Raw genomic sequence first — 20,653 nt, 5'->3', positions numbered from 1 at the left:
TGTTCAAAAGCGCTTCTTCTTTTTTGCCAAATGAACCTGGGTGTGTTCGATTGAGTGGGGACGAACAGTCGGTTTTAAGTTATATCTCAAGTACAGCTAACGCCATTTCATGGTAGCTGGTTTAATATTATTTTCCACAATGTCGCATATAAAAAATTTTCTTACTGATTTTGAAACAGAAAACAGATTGACACAAAGCATATTTTATAAGATATTAAAATTCCGTTATTTCATATTGAGTGGCGGGCTTTGGGCTTGATAGATATATTAATTAGTGCCCCACCGTGGCGCATATTAGAAAGCGGCATAAATGTTCTTGACATGAAAATTATTTATAAAAAATTACATGATTTTTTTTGGAAAACCCGAATATTCGAAACTTTGTTGAAGGTAAATCACACCGATTTGAATCTCATTAAAATTGAAAATTATTCGGTCTTTGCTAACCTGACGAAATTTAATTCTGATTTAAATCTTAATTCAACCCCGATCCATGTTTTAGAAGTCTTTTCCGAGTTTAAAAAGTACATTGCGCTGATTACCTTACATTTGAACTTATTTATCTTTGAGAAAACCTGTATTTCTGTCTTATAATAGCTGACATGATAATATTGACTCTTTTATAAAAAAAAAATATCTGCCTAGACAGATGTTATACTGTACATATAAATGTATATGATTTAAGGGTGTTGCAATAGACGACATACGGTTACGAAATAAGATCTAACATACAGGCATATTGATTCAGAAGGCGTTGGTTTTAGTTAACGTGTTTTAGTTAATGTTATCGATCGCTTTCAGTCCCTGCATAAAGTTATAGTGAATGCATATTAAAATAATCAGCATATTTATTCTTGTGTAAATGCTATCATATAAGAAGGAACGTGATCCCGATTTTGAATTTGTTCTTAATTATGTATCTTCTAGTCTGTATTCACTTATCCAAACACAACTTCAAAATGTCAATGCACGTCTTAAATCTGTTCATAACTTGATCAGCTATTGCATGTTTAATCATACAGATTGATTAAAATAGTCTGTCATCATTTACTTAATGCTCTAATTGTTCCATGAAACTTTTCTTGAATCAAATTTAAATTTATAAAGTAAATACCAATATAAATAGACCTATTTGTCTGTGGGTTTATAGAACATATAAATGCATTGGTCTAATATATCTACAAAAAAATGAAATAAATTTAAATGCATATATTTAAACCAACTTGGGCTTTAAACATTAAACACACGGGAATAACCGATCCAATCCTTGTCTGTGATATCACCCTGGTTGGAAGTGGACATAAAACTCCAGGAACGAACGGCTGATCAAAAATTGAGCTGTGTCGCGCATGCTTGGACACCTGAGATTCAATCGAATCTTGGAGCAGATTTCGTCAGATAGCAAATCACGATTTGAAAAGGTTGGTCATTACCATGAAATAATATCCCGACATTTTTAATGTCGTGGCGTCGGGTTATTGGGTTGTCGCCTTATGAAGGTCGACATCACGACATGATACCAATCAGTCACCATATTGAAACAACTAACTCCCTCGTCCAGTATCAGTATATTGCGTAATACCTCGCTCTCTACCATTAAACCACACTTGTATTGCAACAAGTACCAGCTCTTGTTCATTAAGAACCAACCCTGGGTGTTTAATTAATTAAGAAATGATAAAAGTACAATATTTATAATTTATTTAGACCTTTAAACAAACGTCAAATATTAGTTGTCACTAATTAATATTATACCAAATTAGTGACGTTAAACACATCATAACATCAACTTGTCACGTTTCTGTATCCGTTCCACTTTTTACTTTCGAACATTTTTAGAAAAATATCGTCCACCTGAAAGACACATATCAATATGACAACCAAGGAAAATTATATCGTGGAGTTGTTCGAATCTCGGCATGGGTGGAGAACAACTTTTAAAGGTGCAGCTACAAGGACAGTGTGTCCGACTTCCGTCTGTGTACAAATATGTACCAGAACATTTGGAAGTTCGAAGTTGAATACAATGAGCGTAAACGACACTGTCCCGGCATAATTCAATCGAAATATAAATTACCATATGTTAGTCTCAAAATGTCTTGTTGATTTACTTTTATTATTAAAAAGCAAATCTCAACAATTTACAAGAAAACAGAGAGCCCGCTATACAGAATCATACCATACATCTGCTGCTGACTCCACATGTTGATTTTTCTTTCATCAAAAATCAAATCTCCACAATTCACAAGTGTGAGAGTTCGGATTAAGAGACCCACAAATTTTACATATTTACCATGACATAATAATAATTTTTCGACACTTCGACTCATGGGACATATGTTTGGCGCAATATAGCCCGGTTGGAGCTGACGGGCCATAAAACTACATTTCATTTTATTTTCATTTTCACTATGGGACAGCAGGTGTCAAGGTTATTGATCTCATTAGCGGTTAAAAGGAGGGAACTCTAATTAATTAATCGGTAACTTTGCTTGGCGTAACAGGAGAGTTATCTAAATTCTTCTTGGCGCCGTTTTGTTAAAGGTTACAGAATATAAAAAAACTCGTATTTTATTCTCTTCTGCAGTTGATATGTTAATTTATGTATCAAAATATTCATCATGTACCTTAGAACCAGCCTCAGTGCTGTTAGTATTAACAAATGTGTATTTCCAGAGAAAATTTAGATATTTTTGTCAATGTGTAAGCGTTCGCAGTCAGAATGTTGAGCCCAAACACATAAAAATCACGTGGCTTTTGTTAATTTATAATTGTTTAATAAATTGTAAGTCAAATGGTGTTAAAACGAAGATTAATATGTTTAGGAATTTTGTTTCAGTATGATTCATGTATTTTATTTATGATATTAGGGAATTCCTCTTGGCGCCATTTTATTAAAGATTACAGAAATTAAAAACTCTTGTTTTATTCTCTTCTTCAGATCACTGCTGACGCCAACCGAAAAGTCCGCTATATAAAATCACACTATACATCCAGTCAACTGCTGACCCGACATGCCACAATAAGAAGCACCTATTATATATATACGCGTATTATTTGTAACGTCATCAGTTTTGCAACAACTCAATTTTACGATGAGAGCCAACTGAAATTAACATACAACCCAATTTCTGCTAAACCTAATCGCAATAACGAAATGAAATGTTTTAAAATAGGGTTTAACGTCAGACTGGACTAATGTAGCCGGACATACCCCATGTCTTCTGCTATGAGGGATAATTTGCCGGGACAATCCGAAAGACTATACGCTGTATTATATACCTTGCCAGACCCTCCATCCTGCATCACTGACAAGAGGGAACTAAGCCGGGCTCGAACAGGGGAGTCACTCGGTCACCACGACTTCATTATCGCAAAAACCTGACAAAATCATACCAATTCTTCGCTTTAATTTAAACAAAATAAAAAAAACCCAATAAACTCCTTATATGACCTTATATTATATGAATACATACATATGTTCATAAATCTTTGTCGTCTAACGGCCGTTTTTACTTTCTGTTCACTGCTGACAGTTGGGCACAGATATATAACATTCTCTACACAAGATAGCTGCTCGTCTACACTCCTACAAATATTCATTTAATGAAAAACATGTATTACATAAAACAAATATCATATAAAATACCAAACCCACAAACTGCACGGGCAGCTTTGGAGTAGATTTGAGATGGAAGTGACCCTGGTCGTGATTTCCGTTATGCAAAAACCTATATCTCTGTTTCGTTACCACGTAGGGTCGCAATCGTGGTGCCTAAACCTAAATTTGCAGGAATACAGATATATCATCTAGAAAAGGAACCATTGCCTCCAAATATATTATGCCAGTCACCTGAGAAGGTTTCAATCTCAGCCATCAGATGACTAGAGTTGATTATGGGCGTGTCGTTTAATAAATGTCTAAATAATAGTTTATAACAAATTTGAAGCCAGAAAATTGACCTGCAATAATCAGATTTAATTCTTACATAATGTATCTTTAACTTGCAGTTAAATGTGAAAAGGGACATAACTGCGAGAACGTCAGTAAAAATAATTATTGATTTTCGATAATTCATAAACTCAATACGATTTTGTAACTTTCTTTAAATTCTTACGAAAGGTATTAGCGATTCGACCGTCCACCAGCATTTTGAAACTACGTTGAAAATTCCTGAATCTTGAAACTCCTGGTTAATATGCTGTGGAACCTTCCCCGGACCTCCCGCTTATTGATCCAGGGCCCTACTCCCTGGGCCATAATATTTATCTACTTGCCGTAAGATCCCGTATACACATTTCATTCATTCATTTATTCATTACTTACTTGCACATTTCTTTTGGCGAAGCCTGGTTATCACCGAGAGCTTCAATTCCCATATCTATACATTCATCAGCCAGATCTTCAGCTAACTCACACGTATCATACTCACCACCTGGTACAAAAACACAATGAACAAGTCTACAACAAATCCTAGGGACCTATGCCCGTTCGCAAAATTGGCATTAAGCGATTAAAAACATTACAGAACTAACACAGTTATATGGGACAACAACCACTGATTGTTGTCCCGTATAACTAACTGTGTTAGTTCTGAAATTAATTCATAAACCCAATAAAAACTCAATATTTCATTAACGTATTCTTCATAAGCTCAATTTCACCTCAATTTCACCCTTGGTTATAAGGCCATATTGTCTGGTATTTTGGATTTTACTATTATTTAATCATTCCGCAACATAATGAACGATTTCGGTGTATTCTTTGACCCCAGAAACATAAGTTTAGACACCAAAATTATCATCCTCGACTAAATACTATGGGGTGTGGGGGGGTTATAGGGTATTTATGTGAAATGTCGGCAGTCTTGGACGCCATGTTGAATTTCTCAAAACGCTCTAGGGTGACCGAGGTTCACCCGGCAGATTCTGAAAGAAGACACCCTAGGCTACTAAAATCAACCATAAAAATAACTTTGTACACAATTTCCAGGTTCACTCGAAATATTGGGTTTAGCGACCGGACTAGTACATTCAGTATCTATAGCTTCTACTATAGAAGGTAAAAAATACGGAGTTATACGGATGAATACATAATCATACCGAGAAATACAGAAATATATACGTACACTCAGTATTTATAGCTTCTACAATAGCAGGCAGGTGTACGGATATTGAGTTTAATACAGGCGTTTCCATCATGGCGTCATTACATTTATTTTCAATATCTTGTATACACTTGACGGCTATCTTCATTTTTCTGAAATAATAAAAAAGTAAATGTTAATTTTCAACACATAGATTAGTATAAGTTTTATTTACTTTGTAGATTTATATTATATAAAAATGGCTACTGTGCTTTTTATGGTTTTGCTTGGACTATCACGAATTTGACCAGCAATAGATTATTGTAATTATATATACTCTTCAAAAAAAGTAGGGGATACTCAGAAACAATACAAAACTGCGGAAATGCACTGCTGTTTTTATTAGAGGTAACCAGTGTATATTAATAACAGGCCAACTGCCTACACATGAACATAAACAGTTGATATGGGCGGCTTATCTGACGGCCCCATTTTGCTCGCAAAGAGATACACCGTCAAAAGTGAAAATGGACGTTTTTGATTTTTGTCTTAATAATGAGTTATTGCTCCACCAATCCTCAGACATTCAGCAATTCGTCGTGGCATGCTCCTAATCAACCGCCCAATCACGATTTGGGGCAATCTGGCCCACTCCTTTTGCAGTGGCACGGCCAATTCTTGCAGTGTTGTCGGTTGACATTGCCGTCGACGAAGACGTAACACACTAAAGCATAGATACGCTAAACAGTAAATCGTATGTAAGAACCGATAGGAAAGCAAATATGGATAGATAAACCAGCAAGCGGCAGTTTTCATCAACCCTTCTTTGAAGTGTCATATTTGACCATGAACCCCTCCCACGTGTATGGCGCTATTGCGTGTCGCATGTGCAGCTCAGTGGTTCTGTTGGGGCGATAAGTTCTTCATCTGTGAACAATATCCCCTACTTTTTTGAAGGGTATATATGGAATATTTCGTTAAAGATGACCGACGGGATGCCAAAGGCAGGACAGGTAGTTAATCATCTTCGAATTTCAACTGCCAAGGAATATTATAGTCTATTTTCGGACAGGTGTTGGTCAATATTTACGATTCTGGGATGACGTGTATAACAGTAGTTCGTTAAATCCCCTGTCATTTATTTTCTTGAGACGAGTAGGGGTGGGGTAAAGAGCAGGGAATAAGGATATCCCCATGTGCGATAAACTGACAGAGGTACCGTTTTACTTCTAGGTATGGCTGTGGCGCGAAACTGTCATTCACGACTGCCATGTTGAAGTCGTATAGTTATAGAAAACCTTCCAACGATATTTCCAAAATGGTCGAAATTAGGATTAAATTAACCTCGAATTATGTCCCAAACAGTAACTGGATCTAGAGAATCTAAGAAATTATGGCATAAAATAATAAACATAATATCAGCACGATGTTGTATGGACGTCCTACATGTATACAGTTCATACAACAAAGGCTACCATTGTCGATTTCGTCAGTGGATAATGACCTTTCACAATAACATAGATTGGTCGGAATTAAGATTAATTAACCTCGAATTACGCCCAAAACATTAACTCAATCTAGATAATCTAAGAATTTTAGGATAAAATAACAAATATATTATTAGCATGGTGTTGTATGGACGTCCTATAAAGATATTACAGTTCATACAACAAAGCTACCCTTGTCGATAATGACCTTTCACAAATAACATAGATATCCGCATACGAAAATACAATCAGGTTTACGTTTCACATAATGTTTTAATAAATATTTGTCGAAATGGTATGGGATTTGACTTTTCTTATAGCTGACGTTTTGGATAAGATTTTACCTTTATGCCAGGTTTCCGTGACATGTTGCGATTCTAGAGCGAATGAATCAAAGGGTATAAAGGTCCTTTCTTTATTTCCATGGTCGAATACATCTATGCAATAAATCGTTAAAGCGGCATATGATAAAGACAAGATAACCCTCGTTGAAACATCGGCAGAAATAAACTTTTAAGTTAACTTGGATTCCATATAATTGCGTCGTGTTAAATGTGCAATACATAACCAATTTGTTCAAGTAAAAGGTTCCAGAACGGAACCGCCCGGAGAGGAGATATTCATTAACATGGAAATCAATGAGAAATTATTGCAACTGAAAAACATGTAACGCAGTGTAACAGGAAACATTCTAAGCTAAAATATTATATTTTTTAAACAATAAACATGCTTACATTGATAACATCCCTCACACAGAATTGAATAAACCAGCAGCAAAATAAAAACAAATTTTGTGCTTTGCTAGATGCAAATTTAAAACATTAAATTGTGAAATAAATTAAGAACGCTTAATTAGTTTTTCATTATTTTTGCCTTTTCTTAATGTTACATGTTTTGTCTCAATTAATCACGACGTGTATAAACATAAGAAAGGTTGACTTGGCGGTTGGCTATGTTATATTGTTGCTTAATGTTTGAATTACGTATATATGGAGGCACCACAATCATTGAAGTGGTTAGGGGGTAGGGGGTGCGGGGAGGGTGGATGGCCGAATGGTTAGCACGTATATCATACGATCTGTCATTGCGTCAACTGACGAGATTTCGATACCCCGGTTGTACGTGACATGTAGTAGGGTCGCCTGTCCAACCTCGTGGGTTTTCTCCGGGTCCTCCGGTTTTCTCCTAAAGACCCCTACGCGCAAGCGAATTATTGAAATAAAATTGAACCATGTGTTAGTCCCGAAATGACATAGTTTGTGTCGAGTGGACGTTAAACCATCTCTCTCTCTCTGAAGTGGTTAGTGGCCTCTATGATCCTGAATCCAACTCTGCTCTCACACGCCGTCCATGGCTACAGTCGATCTTATCGATGTAGTGACAAGTTTGCAACGTTCGGGTATTCGCAAGTGATCGTAATGCTTGAGTAGGGTTCCCCGCCATAAATAAATATCTCGACAATTACACCACAATATTTATATATACACCAAGCCTTAAATCAGCTTCAAACATTTATAGTCACTAAATAAACGGCCATGCTGTACGTAATAAGTTATGACCATTTAATCATCCATAAATAATACACTGAAAGATGGTTCCGAGTGTCGGCCATAACATCCGAGAACATGTGAGTAAAAAATAGGTTACGTGCCCTTGTTTTGAAAGTAGTCGCACTTAACCCGTCTACCGACCATTCTACGTTTGGTTAACAGGCCGGGACAATCAATATTACCTTTTTTACGAAACATAACAGAAAGCTGGAACAATAAATTGAATTTAGAAACACGCACGTTGGGAAACTCAACAATTTTAAGAACCTTGTAAAAGTAAAATTAAACTAATGCTAGTATCATGTTCTTGCCCAACGCAAGTATTTCAGAGATATTATTTGTACTAAACCAAAATATGCCGCTCCTAATGGTACAGTTAATGATAAAGCAATTTAAAAAATAAAACGAACTTAATTTCTAAAGCTGCTGTAATAACTAATAAGCTAAATATTACTGCTATTCAGAATCAACAGTAGATTTTTTTCGGCTGTAATAGTTGATAGATGTGTAGAGAATTGCACGTGCGATGGCTATCACATTAGTGTATGCGAGAAATCAGTTCAAGATAAGATACGGAAGCGTGTACATTCGCCGTGTCGAGACCAACTTTCAGTACGGTGCACGGGTCGATGACGGGGTATCAGGTTCAAAATACGATCTACAGTAGAAAGTAGAAAAGAAAACGAAAAAGAGAAAATTAATATCCAAAATGTATATTTTCGTGTGAGAAACATATACCGCTCGTGCTTTTGAACCTAATACGTCCACCTTTTCAACTTTAAGTCGTAAATATTCTACTTTCAATACTCAACTTTTGACATTCGACTTTCAACTTCAGATTTTCTACTCGAGATTTTCTCCATGCATATTACGGAAATAAATTTGATCACGTGACTACTTCTTCATTTCATTAAAATACGGTATTTTCCCGGAAAAATAAACGATCCCATAGAAAGATAACTCCTAACCGCACTTCCGCTTTCAATCGTTGTTGCACATGGTGATGGAGAACTTGGCAGCATTGTTAAGGAAAGCTGCCAATGAGCTGGAAACCGCAAGAAGCGGATGCACTTCCACAGCAGGCACAATAATAAATGCCAGTGCAGGCGCAAGTAGGTCAACGCCCGAAGTGGCTGAGGTAAGGAGATTGTTTTCTGCTTAAAGCCATACTAGTACTACTACTAGTACCGGTAAACAAATTTCAAACTCAAAGAAGAGAGCAATAACAGGAAGATCGGCATTTTCAACAACAAATGCTGCATCATGGATACATAGAGGATATTTGTCGTTTTAGAGTGAATAACATATTTTATTTCATCGAGAAGCAAGAAAACTTATATTTTCACGAATGCGTAGCATGAGTGAAAATATAAACGTTTTCTTGCTTAGAGATGAAATAAAATATGTTATTCACGACAAAACGACAAATGTTCTATTTATTTTATGATTTTACAATCATTTTAGGTAAAAACAACATGGACTACTTTAGCCAGTGGAATAACACTTTTATTTCACTGATAAAACGCGGTATTCCACTACTGATCATAAAATAAATAGGTTTATTGTCCTTAACTCTCCTGATGAAGTAAGATAAATTTTTACTATCTATTGAAATAGCAATTCAAACGGGTTTTTGAAAAGTGGATATTTGATACCAAACTGATACCAAACTGTTACAAGCTGTACTTTATTTTACCACACTTCTTATTTGCAAAACTGAAAAATTAACGAAGTTATGCAATTTTGAAGTTGGTAAATATTGAAATCTCAATAGGCAAACCCATCGTATTTCAGCCGTGTAAATAAGAGGACTGGCAGAGCAGCGCCTTTAGTATCCGTTTGCGTCGCACATTGAAATGAAATCTAGTTTTCTACTCGTAGTACCGGTACCTGTTGTTTTAAGGATCTGCCGAATTAAATATTTATTGATATGACTGGGCCCCGTTTTAAGTTCGACTCGACCCTGTTTTTTTTATAAAAAATCAAAATAATATATAAATGTTTGTGGAGTTGGGGTTTTATTTAATTCTTCTATTGTGCTACACAAACAACATAAACATGGACACTTTACAACATTTGAATGTTTGGACTGTATTTTTAAGTTCTCAACCGGGACCATTCGTATTCTTACAGTATATAGACCCCCAAAGAAGAACCTGTGTAAATTATTCTTTGATGAGATGTCATCACTTCTGGATGATCTAGTGGCCTTTAAAGGTGAAATATTAATATTTGGCGACTTTAATATACACTTTGAGAGTCTGACTGATGCTGATACGACTCATTTCTGTGAAATTCTAAACAATAGGTCATTTATTCAACATGTTTCATGATCATTTTCCAGTAAGTTTTTATATAAACATTAAACCATCACAACCACATCGCAAAACAATCACATACAGAAAATTCAGTTTTTTAAACAATGGAGAACTCCTGGAAATAATCCGTGATTCAGATTTTAATCAGATTCGCATCAATAGACAACATTCATGAAAAAGCCCTAGCCTACAACAATAGACTCGAACATGTATTAATGCTACCCTTCCAAAGAAAACTGTCACGTTGAAAGTTCGCCTTGGCACTCCATGGTTCAACGATAACATATTAGAGGCTAAGCGAAGTCGCAATAAGGCTGAACATATCTGGAGAAATACGCAATCACATGTCCATAAAGAGATCTACAAGACAGAGAAAAACAGTGTGACTAGACTCATAGAAGAATCAAAACCAAAATTTTATTCAAACAAAATAGATAACAGTGAAAATAAACAGAAAGAACTATTTAAAGTTGTGAATTCCGTAATTGACATAAATTCTGACTGTAAAATTCTACCGGATAGTTATAATGATAGTGACCTCGTAGAAACATTTTCTAAATTCTTTCAAAATAAAATAGAACTTATTAGAAATGAAATCAAAAAGACAAATGATTCCATTAATTTTGATCCACATATCTATGACAAAGCTAATTCATCTGTGACATTTTCAAAATTTAGTACTGTAACTGAGTCGAGTGTCTCGATTTTGATAATGGCCTCGCCACCAAAGTCGTGTGCACTTGATCTCCTTCCCACACATATCCTGAAGACTTGTTTACCTGAAATAGTTCCAGTAAGTACTGATATGATTAATTCCTGTATAAATACTAGCACTGTTCCGAATGTATTCAAACTTGCCTTGTAACTCCATTAATTAAAAAGACTAACCTTGATTGTAATGTTTTGAAAAATTATAGGCCGGTCTCAAATTTAAGTTTTATATCTAAAATATTTGAAAAATGTATTGCCAGTCAGTTAAAGAGTCATATTGAACATAATTCTCTGCACGAGCCTCTACAGAGCGCATATAAAAAATTCCACAGTACTGAAACTGCTTTAACTTGTGTTTCAAATGATATTCTTTTATCTCTTGATAATCAAAAATGTATTCTTTTATTATTATTAGACCTGTCTGCTGCCTTTGACACAGTCGACCACAACATTCTTTTAAATCGTCTCCGTTTTAGATTTGGTATTACTAAATCTCTTAATCTTTTAGAAAGTTATTTAATTGGTAGGCAGCAATGTGTTGTTATAAAAGGTAAATATTCTTCTCATTGTGTTTTAAAATCTGGCGTTCCGCAGGGTTCTGTCCTTGCTCCTATTTTATTCACGTTATACATCTCACCACTTGGGATATAGTTAGAAAATATGATTTACAATTTCATCTATACGCAGATGACACCCAGTTATATATTTCTTTTTTACCTAAAAATCCAGATTCTTATGTCAGTTCAAAAGTTGTTATTGAAGAATGTATATCGGAAATTAAATTGTGGATGTCGAAAAACTTTCTAAAATTAAATGATGATAAAACTGAATATTTATTAATTGGCTCAAATAAACAACTGTCAAAAATTGACTGTACATCTCCCTTCTTAATTGGTAATAGTGAAATAAATCCCTCATCATCTGTACGTAACATTGGCGTAATATTTGATATGAATATGAGTATGGAAGCTCAAGTAAATTATATATGTAAATTGCGTTATTGTAATATAAGAAATATTGGCAGAATACGTAAATTTATCCCTTTAGACTCCACAAAAACACTTGTTAATGCTTTGGTCACTTCTAGACTGGACAATTTTAATTCGTTGTTAGCTGGTCTTCCAGCCAAACTTTTAGATAAACTTCAACAAGTCCAAAATACAGCTGCACGCCTTATTACACGCATTAAAAAATATGATCATAATACCCCCATTTTAAAAAGTTTACACTGGTTACCTATTTCTTATAGAATTGATTTAAAAATTTTATTGTTAACTTTTAAATGTTCGAACAAATTAGCACCTGTTTATTTATCTGATCTTTTAAATATGTATACACCAATGCGATGTTTACGCTCTTCGGATGATCATTTTCTTTTAAAGCCCAAATATTCAAAACTGTTAACTTTTGGTCAAAGATCTTTTAGCGTTAAAGCACCAGCTTTATGCAATAAGTTACCGTATGATATCAGGTCCTGTAATAATGTCAATACTTTTAAGAAAAAACTTAAAACCATGTATTTCTTCAAGCTTTTTAAATGTATATATCTTGCAATTTATACTGATTCTTGTGTTGTCTTGGTATTTTATTGTTAATTTTCATGATTTTATAGTTTTTATATCTGTACCATTGTAAAACACCTCTGAACACGTGTATGTGAAAGAGGGGCTATAACAAATTTTTGTAATAATAATAATTTCTATATATTGTGATAGCAGAATTTGACCTGCTAGAGGATTAAAATTTTCGGGCTAGGCCAAACAGAGATGAGCAATGTAATAGTTTCATACATGTAAAATGAAATGAAATAGGGTTTAAAGTCCTACTGTGCTGCTCCGACTGGGGTAATGAAGTCGGGCATAGGTTATACAGTGTGTTATGAGGGAAAGTATGCCCGGACAGCAGCACTACGGCCTACTCTTATATCGAATTCCAACTGCCAAGTGATCTTTTACGTGCCCGCCAATGTGTTGTTTTATTTGTAAATGTATATATATATATATATCATTTGTGATGTTGCTATTGATCGTTATTTATGAACATGTTTATATTGTATGCTGTCCTTATTAATGAATGTTTCGGTACAATAACTTATCTTATCTTAGTCTTACAAGTAGAATTATCTTTCCCTGGGATCATTTATTTTTCTGGAAAAATACCGTATTTTAATGACATGCAGAAATAGTCACGACTCCGTGATCAAATTTATTTCCGTAATATGCATGGAGAAAATCTCGAGCAGAAAATCTCGAGTAGAAAATCTGAAGTTGAAAGTCGAATGTCAAAAGTTGATTATTGAAAGTAGAAATTCTGTTGTTGAAAGTAGAATATTTACGACTTAACGTTGAAAAGGAGGACGTATTGGGTTGAAAAGCACGAGCGGTATATGTTTCCCACACTAAAATGTCCATTTTGGATAAGAATTAAAAAATTTTCTCTTTTGCTTTTTATTTTCTACTTTCTACTGCAGATCGCATTTTGAACCTGATACCCGCCATACGGGTCACCCTACAAGTCTTGAGTAAATGCCATTTATATGGAGCACAAACAGCTCTTTGCTCAGTGTTCTTAATTCATAGTCTTTAATTCTTATCGCTTCATTTGTTGTCGTATTTCGACATTTGTACTCTAAAATTAAAATTTGTATCACAAAACTAATATTTGTTTTACAATTGCAAATCAGATATTTGTTTTACAATTGAAAATCAGATATAAATTTGTCATATCAGATTTGTAAAATGTATTTTTGTTTAATTGAATTGTAATTTAATATAAAAATAAAATATATTTTAGAAAATCAAAAAATTACATTTACATTTAGATTTTATCATAGACATACAACGAAAAACAAATCTCGAACAACAAATTTCCAAATACAAATCTTGCAAAACATAGACAAATACTTTCTGGTGAAGCATTACACTATAACTGGAATTTCGTATTAAGACCCGTATTTCGACTTATAAATACCCCCCCCCCCCTCCGACTCCCTCAAAAATAGGGTTGAGACGATCCAAATTATATCTGCTGTAGCAAAGTACGTAAATATGAATACGTCAGAAAATATTTTACGATCTTGAAAATGTATTTGGACCTTTTTAATGGTATACATCCCGATATCTTGTATTTCGTGTTATGGTCCGTATTATGACGTTAAATCTCTCCCCCCCCCCCATCTCCGCCCCTCATTTAATACAGGTAAGTGCAAATTCAAATGTGTACTTTCTTTCAAGGTATATAAATGTACATGTATGAGAAAATAATTTACATTTTGTTGCAAGCAATAAACATGATATCGAGACTTTTTTAAGATCGTTTTTTTATACTTCCAATACCCCACCCCCTCCCTTCACTTAATACAGTTTAGTACCAAGAAACTTTGATCTTTGTTCAAGGTATGTAAATATGAGTGTACCAGAAAAAAAATTGAAGTGTTGTACGGTATTAAACTCTATTAATTGATGGGTTGGAGGTTGGGTTGGGGTCTTAAATGTCAAAATACGGGCCATACTACGAAATTCCAGATATCACACTGAATACCACTGAAAATAAATAAATTTACCTTTTCAAAAATGTAAATTATATTCTGGCACATTTACATTTACAGAGCTTAAAAGGGTTAGTACAGTTGGATGACACTAAATACCAGTGGTTAGTGTATGCGTGTATGGGGGGGGGTATAAGTTAAAAATCGTGTAATGCTTGACCGCAAAGTTATTTTTTTTATCCCTCTTTCAATATATTACTTATTCCCTGGCGCATTCATGATTACACGATTTAGAAGAGATTAAACACTATTTCGATTGAGCAAAGAGATGTGTGGCTATCAGACAATAACCTAATTTCTGAAATTTATTTTCTTTTTATCAAAGGCCGACTAGCCATACTACGTATACTCGATTCCCTCTTATTGTATGGTGTCTTATTGTATGCCAGGTTGATTTCCGCTCATGTCGTCATAATGTTCAGCTTTAATGAATTTCAAGAAATGTTTTTGGAGAAATGTTTTTAGATAAATGTTTTGCAAGATTTGTATTTGGACATTTGTTGTTCAAGTAGCCAACATTCTTAAGATGATAATGCCCGTGCCCACCGCGCTTGTGTCGTGAATGACTACCTCCAGCGTCACCATATTGTCCATATGCCTTGGCCAGCCATGAGTCCTGACCTTTCCCCTATAGAACATGTCTAGGACATGATCGGGAGACGTGTTCGTCGACGTCAACGTCAACCGACAACACTGCAAGAATTGGCCGTGGCGCTGCAAGAGGAGTGGGCCAGATTGTCCCAAATCGTGATTGGACGGTTGATTAGAAGCATGCCACGACGAACTGCTGAATGTCTGAGGATTGGTGGAGCAATTACTCATTATTAAGACAAAAACCAAAAACGTCCATTTTCACATTTGAAAGTGTATCTCTTTGCGAGTGAAATTGGCATGTTATTAACATACACTGGTTACCTCTAATAAAAACAGCAGTGCATTTCCGCAGTTTTGTATTGTTTCTGAATATCCCCTACTTTTTTTGAGAAGTATATTAAAATACAATTAAGTTAAACAAAATACAGTTTAGAAATCTTCTTATATGATAGATAAAAATGTTCATTTTAGTGTACAAATGTTGGAATACGACAACAAATGAAGAAATAGGAATAAAAGGACTGTGAATTAAAAATTAAGAATAAAAAGCTGTTTGGTCTTCCATAATATATATTATACATATAGCGCGACATTTTGGCACCTTTTCTCCTATAATAAACCAGTAATTGCTTTTCACATAAATAGTCTTTTGTATTTTTAGTTAGGTTATAGACACCCCAATGAAAGTGTCACACCGTCACAAATTGTTGATCAAAGGGTATGGGTATGGAACAATATGTGTATTTTTACCCACATCTCGCGGGGCGACTGTGTTTAAGTGTGTAGTACTAACATCTTATAGTATGGCCTGTATAGTCCTAATATCTTATAGTATGGCGTTTGTGGTCTGCCTGACTTTATAAATATATATCTAGGTGTTGTGTTGGTGTAATATTTCCGTGGGGTATGCCTGTCTGCATTAGTCAAGGCGGTACAGATCAGCAGGACGTTCAACCACACTCCATTTCATTCATGTCTGCGATATCACTACTGTGGCAGCAGACGTTTAACCACAAGCTACTACTGACGTAAACCCCATGGAATCTGCTATTTTAACAATGGTTGAATTTGTTCCAGTTTGATCACCTGATTTACGGTCGGTCGAGTTACATTGTTGCCAATCCGATTAAAATACAGATTTATGTTTCGTTTCGTTTTTGTTATTTATACTTTCGATGGTCTCTACATGAAGATCTGGTCGATTGTAGGGGGAGCTCGCGTCGGGCGTCTTAGAAGCGGCGTTTGATCCTATGGCGTCAGACATTTGATTAACCAATCGGCGTTGATGTTTCTAGTGGGATACCCACAGTTCCATGCAGTACACGCCAAGATCTCGCCACAACAGACTGTTATTGGCTAATCACTCACACCAAACAGAACGCGGGTTATATAACAACTGTTCCAGATCCTAGTGTGGTAAACACAAGTAAAACGAAATGAAGACTCCAGGGGAAAAACTGGTGTTGTCACGTTTTCTGACTTTTGAGTAAATGGAAATTTCCAGTTTAAACACTCATTTCTTCAGTTTGGAAGAGTTCTTTTTAAATATTGCAAGTTTCAATGAAGAATCGTGCATTTAGTGAGAACATTTAAGCTGGTGCACACTCCCATAGCATTCTTATGGTGTATTTTGGGCATATGATTTGACTGACCATGGTTTGGACATAACCAGTTTTTCCCTTTTATGCCTTTCAAAAAACCCTCTGCAGAGAGTGACATGTCCAGTTGTTCCATGCAATATTTATGGAGAAGAAAGAAGGGAGCAAGGGGTAAAATCATGTGAAAGTAATAAAAAAAAAGCATAAATGTGGACGTCACCAGTTTTTCCCCTGTGGTCTTCAGTGTTAAACTATAAAAGATGAAACGAAATAGGATCTGTGTTTTAATCAGATAGCATTACTGCTGGCTGCTGCAGTGGTTGCACATGATGCAATGTGACTACCTGCTACCTGCATTGTTGTTCAGTTACGTCACATCTAGCTGTAGCAGTGGTTAAAGATACCCCCAGCCACTTTGCTTGACTCATGATTACCTGCGCTATTGTTCAGTTACATCACCACTAGCTGTTGCAGTGATTGAAGATATATCCCCAACCATTGTTCAGTTACATCCTAAGCTGTAGCAATGGTTGACGATATCTCCAGCCACTGTACTTGACTCTATATGATTACCTGCATTGTTGTTCAGTTACATCACCGCTAGCTGTAGCAATAGCATACAATTCTGCCGAACATTCGGTTACTCTCGCTTCTCCATCCCCATCACAGGAAAATCCAGCCACCGCAGATACTGAAATACACGAGAGAGACTACTACATGTAACCTCAGGTACTTATATAAAAACAAACAAATAATACAAGGAAATAGATCATTATGACATCAGTGCTGCCATTCTATCTGTCAACTCGCCATTACATTTTAAAGTCCCAAATAAAGGTCCAGTATGCCAGGAATAAAATAAATAAAGAGTTTACTTTGGATTCAAACTTTCACTTATCTATATATGCCGTGAAAGCAATTGCACCCCTCATGAAGTTGTACATATTACATAATTCAATAACAGCTTTTACAATACACTAGCCGCCTACATAATTTTGACCTCTGAGATGTATATACATGTATACCATTTGACTTACACTGACTTTAATCATTTTGAAATGTTACAATAATTACGATAATGCCTCCTATTATATTGTTGATTACATTACATAGTTATTACGGGTTGGTGCTATTATTAAAGAGAATACACTTATTATAGGACTTGGTTTATGTGTGAGTTGATGGGTTTCATATAGGTTAAACATGTTTCCCAATCTCATGCTTTAAGAAATAGTTCACTGTACAGAAGGTAGACCCATATTGGTCTGCATTTGTTATTATTTGTAGGATGCAGTGGGATGATGTAAGTTGATCTACATTACTATAGTGTATTCGTTTATGTTCAAGATACAACAGGAAAAACCTGATTTGTTCGATGCTTAATATACAGTAGAAATACGGCTATTGATCTAAAATGTGATCTGCATTACTAGAGTTCACTTTTCACATAAAGTAATAATACTTCTGCTATCTTTGTTGGTACATGTCAGTGCATTCAATTAATTAGGCAAAGCATTTGTATGACGGGTCTCAATTTATATATGCTACCAAAGGAATTAGATATTAGTAAAATTGTAATATTTCTTAAGCTTATTGAAAAAACCTTTGATAGATTTTTACTTCCTTAATCTAAATCTCATCATCCCCTTACTTGCTATCAACTCAATTCCCGTCTCTAATACCCCCTCCCCCAACACACACACACGCACACACACTTCCAACCCCTGTTGTTCTACATTTCGCGAATAAACGTCAAACAAACAGAGCATTACACCCTAATTCTGTACGAATAATGTCGCAGAACGTACGCCAAACTTGACGTTGTCTTTAACCCGCAGAGACTCTTCCTCAAACTTTTTGAGCTACAAAAACACTTGACCAACCACCTGAATACCCCAGTGCCTACTCGTTGCTATGTACTTTATTCAGTAGTTGAACTTGACAACAGACATTTAAATTAATTACACTTAAGACAGCAACACTTACCCAGTGACGAAGTAAAACACACTAACAGTAAATTTAACTTGGAATTCCACATTGTACGAGACGTTTTATCTATATACTTATGTAGGTATGTAGTTCTACTTACTGGCGTGAACATACCATATTCATACTAATATCTAACCAATTGACATTTATCGTAAATACTATAATGGCAAAATTAATATCAATTTTGTTTTTAATGTCAATCATCACCGGATATGTCTTTATCCTCTGATTCGGGCCGGGGGGGGGGGGGGTGACTGAGTGGTTAGCGTGCGCGCGCTGGATCATAAAGTCTATCATTGAGTCAACTGGCGTGGTTTCGAATCCCCGGTTGTACGTGACAAGGAGTAGGGTCGCCTGTCCAACCTCGTGGGTTTTCTCCGGGTCCTCCGGTTTCCCCCCACTACTAAAGACCCCTATGCGCAAGTGAATTATTGAAATAAAATTAAACCATATGTTCGTCCGGAAATGACCTAGTTTGTGTCGAGTGGACGTTAAACCCCATTTCTCTCTCTCCTCTGATTCTACTTATACTGGATGACCAAGTGTTCAGTCAGTCTAATATGACATCGGATGGTAATGTCTTCAGTTTGTTCTACTAATTTAACACTAGATGGTAAAGTCTAGAGATTGTTCTACTAATATAACACGGTAGACTAAGTCTTTAGTCTGTTCTATGGATGGCAAAGTCTCCAGTTTGTTCTACTAATATGACAGTGGGTGGTAAAGTCTTAGACTTCATTCTGCTAAAAGTACACGTGGATCACCACGTCGTCGTTCTGTTATACTAATAACACTATAGATGACTATATTAATTCTCGTCTCTTTCATCGACTCTGTTTCCCAAATGTTTAGACGATAAACACTTCCTGTTTCGCATTTAGAGGGGTGTTATTCACACTGATCAGCAGTGAATTTTCGCTAGGGCGCTACAATCACTGGTAAGGATGACATCGATGCGACTTAATGAGTCCCAACTTTTTGCGCCCCCCCCCCCTAATTACGGGCCTGGATTTGGGTGTATTTGTCCAGTAGACATGTCCTGAGATCTAATGTAAAATCGCAGGACATTGTAACATGCTACTTTAGCATTTTAAAAGAAATTGCTAAAACAGAGGGTGTTATTGTCCAATCGACAGTGTCTAATTGACCAATCAAAATGCAAGATTTACCCTTAAGCATGCTACAATGGTTGTTACTGGACGCTTTCTACCTCAGATGGAATAGCGTGTGGCAACTTCTTGTTCAAACAGGTATGGGGTTCACCATTGAAATCTAGAGATACAGAACATGGATGTAGCTTACTAATAAACATGTAACTTCCCGCCCTACATCTCAACGCATCCATCCTCTTAACTCTGTTGGTGGGGGGGGGGGGGGGGTCGAGTGGTTAGCACGTGCGCGCTGTATCATAAAACCTGTCTTTGAGCAACTGGACAGGAGAGAGAGAGATGTAGGATTCTGTTGATTAATTGGTAGACACAACAATCCAAAGAACGTTGATTTCATCAGAATTATTCTAGTTCAGCAGATGTTGAGTTTGTGTCTACAAAATGCAACACCCTGACCACACTTACTTACCCCCCCCCCCCGCACACACATCCACACACACACACACCCACACACACACACACCCAAGTCGGAGCAGAACAGTTGGAAGTTAAACCCGGTTTCATTTTTAACGTGAGAGAGAGAGGGAGAGCGAAAGAGAGAGAGAGAGAGAGTTTAACGTCCACTCGACAAAAATTATGTCATTTTGGGACCGACATATGGTT

At 35.9% G+C, this 20,653-nt stretch overlaps 1 protein-coding gene and 1 long non-coding RNA gene across 2 annotated transcripts in view; one reads left to right on the top strand and one right to left on the bottom strand.

The window, feature by feature from the left end:
- Positions 1-1,684: 1,684 nt before the first annotated feature.
- Positions 1,685-19,036, bottom strand: LOC126816649 (uncharacterized). The gene is made up of 6 exons (XR_007678486.2): positions 18,879-19,036; positions 17,466-17,583; positions 5,130-5,260; positions 4,328-4,436; positions 3,477-3,589; positions 1,685-1,854 (listed from the first exon to the last, which is right to left on the bottom strand). It is a non-coding gene; the product is annotated as an uncharacterized LOC126816649 (long non-coding RNA).
- LOC126816471 (leucine-rich repeat-containing protein 74A) overlaps positions 18,058-20,653 on the top strand; it is a 29,260-nt gene continuing 26,664 nt past the window's right edge. Inside the window, exon 1 of the mRNA XM_050543083.2 lies at positions 18,058-18,195. Within this exon, the coding sequence (XP_050399040.2) occupies positions 18,181-18,195 (15 nt within the window). The 5' untranslated portion in view covers positions 18,058-18,180. The remainder of the gene's footprint in view (positions 18,196-20,653) is intronic.

The sequence above is a fragment of the Patella vulgata genome, chromosome 1, assembly GCF_932274485.2.
Source record: "Patella vulgata chromosome 1, xgPatVulg1.2, whole genome shotgun sequence".
Classification (NCBI taxonomy): domain Eukaryota; kingdom Metazoa; phylum Mollusca; class Gastropoda; family Patellidae; genus Patella; species Patella vulgata.
The sequence above is the reverse complement of the archived record's forward strand: the minus strand, read 5'-3'. Positions and strand labels throughout refer to the sequence as shown.